The sequence below is a fragment of the Macrobrachium rosenbergii genome, chromosome 44, assembly GCF_040412425.1.
Source record: "Macrobrachium rosenbergii isolate ZJJX-2024 chromosome 44, ASM4041242v1, whole genome shotgun sequence".
In the NCBI taxonomy this organism is placed as follows: Eukaryota; Metazoa; Arthropoda; class Malacostraca; order Decapoda; family Palaemonidae; genus Macrobrachium; species Macrobrachium rosenbergii.
In genome coordinates, this window is record NC_089784.1 from 34,191,351 (window position 1) to 34,197,350 (window position 6,000).

Below are 6,000 nucleotides of genomic sequence, written 5' to 3' on the forward strand. Positions count from 1 at the left end.
GAAGCCCGCCCTCCTCCCCTCTCATGGACATAGAGCATAAACGAATTGAGCTCTTTAGCTAGGTTGTGCCTATTCTTCCTCGATAGTGGGTGGGGCAGTATGCCTGTAAGAGCCCGTCGCCGTCTCTTCCAAACACGTGTGTGTTCGTGTTCGTCAATCGTCATCCATCGGAGTGGACAAGACAAAACAAGAGCATCTCGTTTTCTTTCTCTGACGGAACGCAACTTCAACCATACATTATTTCCGTCTGTTTCTCCCAAACCATTGTTGTCTTGATGTATGTACAATCACCACTACTTGCATTGCCATGCAAGCATTCTAATCATGTACTCATAATGTTCCAACGAATCTTCTGTATCAAACTGTGTGTATGTTTCTGTTTGTGAAGACAACAAACGTCTCGCCATTTCACATATATTATGCTACTGCATTGTATTCATTACTCTGTCTCGAATCTCATGCAATTGGCCATATGTAGAATTTCCTGGCCTTTCCATTGATGTATGTTTTAACACCGTACATTTATTATGTGTCTCAATATCGCCATCTGTTTGTCTGCCGACAAACACAGATGTCTGAATCTTTTATCTCTGTTTTGCTCTGTCTGTGTGTAGATGCTACGTTGCGGTCCGCACACGTCAATAGCATCTTCGCAGATTCTGTACATTTAGATTCAGTAAGGAACTACTGTACCAATAAACCAATCAACACCCAACCAGTATGTCACTCAGTCCCCTGTCCTTACATACCTACACCCAGAACAAAAGAGGGCTACTGCGAATTTCGAATTTTGAGCTGCTGCGTAAGTAGAAACTATAGCTATGTAATTATTTGGTAAGTATATATAAAACTTTATTTTATTACAAAAATGTCATGTTTTCTTCAGGGCTGCCACCCCACTACACCCAAGCCCAATCACTGCCAGGTCATCCAGTACCCTAATCTTTATTGGAACACTTACCACATTTACAGATACTATTTTTGTTTTACCCCCTTCAGTTAGTATTTTTCAGTGATTTCTTCAGCTTGCTGACACATCAGGTTTCATAATATGGTGTGTGCAGGGATTTCCATAGAGGCAGGGGAAAAACCTGTGAGAATGACTCAGAATTTCATGAATTTTATGCCTTCTGTTTTCAGCTCTAGTGAAGAAAGAAGTATTTGTTTACAGAACATGTAACTTTTTTGGGGGTTAAAATTCTGGATAAACTCGTGTATGGTTATTAGAATATATTTATAATTTTTGTTCTTATTTCATGTTTAAATTTTATTGTTTGTCCCCAGACTGATGGCTCTAATGAATGTCATATGCATTATTGTTTTTGGTTTACCTATTTCAGATGTCTGAAGTCAACATGCAAGATGACAGCTCATGTGAGATGTCTCGCAGGTCACATGTTGAAGGATGAAAGTCCAGATATATTACTACCCTTAGAGGGTCAGTGTCCAGTTTGCAACAGCATTCTATTATGGGGTGACCTGGTTAGGCTGAAACGCGGTTGCTATAGAGAATCTGAAGACGTAGAAGAGCACTGGGCAGAGTCACTCACAAGGGATGATGATACATCTTGACAGCAGTGTTTGTTGGCTACAGATTTTCCATTTTCCTTTACATTTCAAGGTATTGTCTTTGCTGCTGCCGTATCTCCTTGAAACATATCTGAAGGTGCTCTTGATACAGATATAAAAGTTAATTTGATTTTAAGAAATTTAAGCTTGTCAAACCAAGCACTGGGGCACTTTCGGCCATTGACACTTGAGGCAGTTAAAAGAGGGAGTTGGAGTAGTTGGACAGCAAGATAAAGAGAGTCAGAAAACAAAGGAGATGAATTACAATGATCTAAAGGCAGAACTGGGGGGAAAACCCCAGAGTTGCAACAGGAAGTAATAGATAGAGACAGCAAGAATGAAGAAAGGAAGCAGGAATGGAGATAGAATGGAGATAAAGCAAAATTGATATAGTAATGAATTGTAATAAATATTCCAACAGGTATAGACATGTATTGATTTTTCATAAATAATAACTTCAAAGGTGACAGAACAGAGATATGACCAATTACCATATAAGACTAATCCTGACTGAAAAATTTGCATTAAGTATTTGGAATTCTGGGAAAGAGGAGAAAAAGGTACTTGGAATTCTAGTAAAGAGATAAACACCCCACAGAAGTTTTTGTATACCCTCATCCATACAAAAAGCACAAACACAAGCCGTGCCTTCTTTGTGATTGTCTCTAACATCCTGGTTTTTATATTGTTGAGACTGTCGATTGTTCAAGCAGTCAGCGTGTTTGGCAAAGTATCTCTGACCATGATACTGTGAGATATGACGAAGACGTGTTTAGGGATTCAAAGCGGAGACCACCTGGCATTACAATGATAAATGAGATCATGTGAGAAAAGAACTTATCCCACATGGCTATCTCAGTTTTCGTGAAGGACAAGGAGAAAATATTTGTATCTGAAAAGTCACTGGAGCCACCCTAATTAGAAAATGATGTCTGGTCACTTCACAAAATGCTTTTCATTTGGTGGATTGGTTTTGAAAAGTACATGAACTGCTTATGAAAGAGATTATTAAAATAGTCTGTGGATAAATCTGAAGTTGTCGGAGAAGGAATGTGATGAAACTTAAGTGGGAGATAAAAGTGGAAAATACTATAATTAGTTTTTTCTTCATAAAATGAGGAGCTTGCTGAGACAGATGAAGAAGAACAATTTTTATAAGAAAAATGAGGGATCAACTATACAGAGAATGAAAGAAAAACAGAGGAACCAAGAAAATCTTATGAGTGTTTGGTAGACGTATAATTGATAAAACAATGTTTTCTAGAAATGTGTGGGAATAAAAACAAAATTAATGTGAAACTTCACCTGTCTTTCAAGTATGTGACTTTCTACAAGCCCCAGCCTTCAATTGTAAGATAGAGGAATTGGAAGTAACTACTATCCTTGATAATCACAGCAAACAGAGGAGAAACAAGTTAAACAGAAGAAGAGCCAGAGGTAACAAAAAGAGGATCTAGAACCAACTGCAAAGGTAACCAGACAAAAAGAAAAATAACAGTTAAACAAAAGAGGAACTAGAGGTAATAAGAAGATCTGGAACCAACAGCATATGTAACCAGACAAGAAGAGAAACAAAAAGTTAAACAAAAGAGTAGCCAGAGGTAACAAAAAGTGTCTGGAACCAACAGCAAAAGTACCAGACAAGGGGCCATTATCACCACATGCTGACCCAGGTAACCTGTGAGTTTTGACTAACCAGTTTCCTACCAAGATGAATAACCTTATCATCTCTGACCTGCATGTCCATGTTCAAATATGAAGTTCAATATTTTGTACAGTATGGAGATTATTTTACAATAGTAAACCAAATATATGTAATGTACTTGATAGAACTGTCACTTAAAAAGCTGAGAAATTTGTTGAAAAGCAATTTTTCAAATTGCATATATGTGTTGTAAATGATAATGCATAAACATGAATTATTAAGTAGTCAAGTATTTTTATCAAGTACCAATGAATAGAATGTACAATTTAGGCTGAATGCCAAGCGTGGGGACCTATGAGGTCATTCAGTGTTGAAAGGAAAATGGGGAGTAAAAGGTCACAAAGGTGTAACTGCAGGAAAACCTCGCAGTTGCACTATGAAACAGTTGTTAGAAGAGGATGGAAAGTAAGATGGAGGAAAGAATATGAAAAGAGATACAGTAAAAGGAACGACAGGGGTTGCAGCTAGGGGCCGAAGGGACACTGCAAAGAACCTTAAGAAATGCCTACAGTGCCCCACGTGTGAGATATACTGTACTGATGGCACTACCCCCTGCGTGGTCAAGTACTATTACCCTACTAAACAAGCAGTAGTCAATATGAATTTACAAAGAAAGCAGCATGTTTTTCAGGGAGGTTGAGAAATGTCCCACGAGTATAAAATTTTGGTTTGATTATTTCATGTTTATATTTTCTTTGCATTTCAATTCTCTACCTTAAAGTGTTCTTCCTGTTTTCATCTACTTTTGTATTTCTCTGGCACCCATTCTTGTCCACTGCTTGGATTGTCTGCATACATTAAGTTGTAGAACGAGGAAACAGGAAAAGAGCAAGCATATAATAATATTATATTAAGTGATTAAACGACTCACAGCAGTTCCACAATAACACAAGGAGGAAAAAAAGCAATTGAGAACATTTTGCATTAGTATATACTTGAAGTGAGGACCAGGTAGACAGCTACAACAACTTCGACAGCCTTTAGCAATAAATAGTATTACCTGACAAGCCAGAAAAATTATAGTGAAGTTTCAGTGAACTACTGATGCTTTCATTATTTACAAAGTTATTCATCTTCACCATATCTGCTGTATGACTTGATTTAGACCAGATTGAAATTAAGGCAGAAGATTTGCAAGACAGAATACAGTACAGAGAAATCATTTCGCATTTAAAAATCTAGAAAGAAAACGTAAATATTAATGGGTGTGATGTACCACATAAATTGGCATTTAACATTTTAATACTTTACCTAAACAGCTGGTCAGAGAAAATGTTTGTAGATACTTGCTTTGATTTAGTCCTTACCAGGTTTTGCAATGGTAGATCCTCTCCTTTTTTGGAAGATATACAAAAATTAAAAGCGTAATATAAAGATAGAAAGGCTCTTTTTTTTTTTGGGATAATGAGACAGCATTGCTCAGCTCATCATTAATTACTTGTTAAGCAACTTCATCAGTTTGGACACTTACTCCTTAAGAGCACATATTTTGGGTTGCCGACGAACATGTCCAAGAAATCTAATGACTCACAGAGCACAAATAATCTTTGCTTGGGTGTTGTTACACAGAGGAAATAAAATCATGAGCCATGTGTGCTGACTGTATTTTAGACTTCAGCTATAATACAATACCATGAATTAGATTAAAAAAAAAAAAGGGTGTTGAAGCCACACAGGACAAAAGCCTAAAAAATCTGATTAATTCTTTAAAATATTTACAATATATTTAAGATCTGTATTTGTTGTGTCTTGTATCCATATCAACATGTAAACTACAAAATTATAACATACAAAATAGGTTGCCTTTAAACCATCCCTAGAAACAGTGACTGTATCTGGTGAGCTCCAAATAAAAAAAAAAAAAAAATTGTCTCAGTTGGTAGTGAGTATACAGCAATACATATACTGTACTGACATAAAAATATAATCTCAATAGGCATTATAGGAATTAAATATTAATAAGTGATGTTAGCATTGCAAAGTGTTTATGAAAATATTTCCACACTAAAGTATTCTTTTCCAAAGTTAAAAAAATCCACCTGCCTGTACAAGATATTCATTCTAGGTGAGCATTCTTATAAATAAATGCATTCAAGACAGACATTAGAAGATTGTCGAAAGGGATAAGGAGAGGAACAGTTTGACAGCAAATTATTAGGTACAGAAATAGCAGGGTCAAGCCTAATAAGACCCAGAAAAACATTCAAAAAGGGTACAGATGATGATAGCCCATAATTTTGGATGATGCATTACAACATGCATGAGCTGGAAATATTTGCTAGCATATGTGAGAATGTAACTTGATTTTTACCCACTATCTGGAATTGTATACTTTACTACAGTGTGGTGTACTTACAATAAACTGTAAGCTTTTGTTGTCCATTTCTCCATAGGAAATACTGCCTGTAGTGTGTCTAACTTGGCTCATTTTTTGGCCCATGGCTGGGTCACTTTCTCCCTTTTATTTTCACGTTGCTGTTCCCCGTTGTACTGTCCTTTCCATATCTGTTTCATCGTCCAGTGTCCTTCAGGTAACTAAAGTCTTCAAACTCTTCAGAATCTTGCCCTTCAATCACAACAACATCACTTTTCCTTTCCCTCTCTTCCTCAGTTGCTATTATATATTTTGGTCATCAAAAATCTCCTTCATCACTTATTTGTTTCATCATACATGTGCCGAGCTTATATTGGGCACTTATATAATGAATAACAGTTTAAAGGTCATC

The 6,000-nt window shown here is 36.5% G+C and overlaps 1 protein-coding gene across 2 annotated transcripts in view; it reads left to right on the forward strand.

The window, feature by feature from the left end:
• The window catches only part of slx1 (Nuclease slx1), a 30,276-nt gene extending 26,778 nt beyond the window's left edge, over window positions 1–3,498 (forward strand). For both annotated transcript variants that reach the window (XM_067088305.1, XM_067088306.1), the window contains exon 6: window positions 1,341–3,498. In XM_067088305.1, the coding sequence (XP_066944406.1) occupies window positions 1,341–1,572 (232 nt within the window). In that variant the 3' untranslated portion in view covers window positions 1,573–3,498. The remainder of the gene's footprint in view (window positions 1–1,340) is intronic.
• The last annotated feature ends 2,502 nt before the right edge of the window (window positions 3,499–6,000 follow it).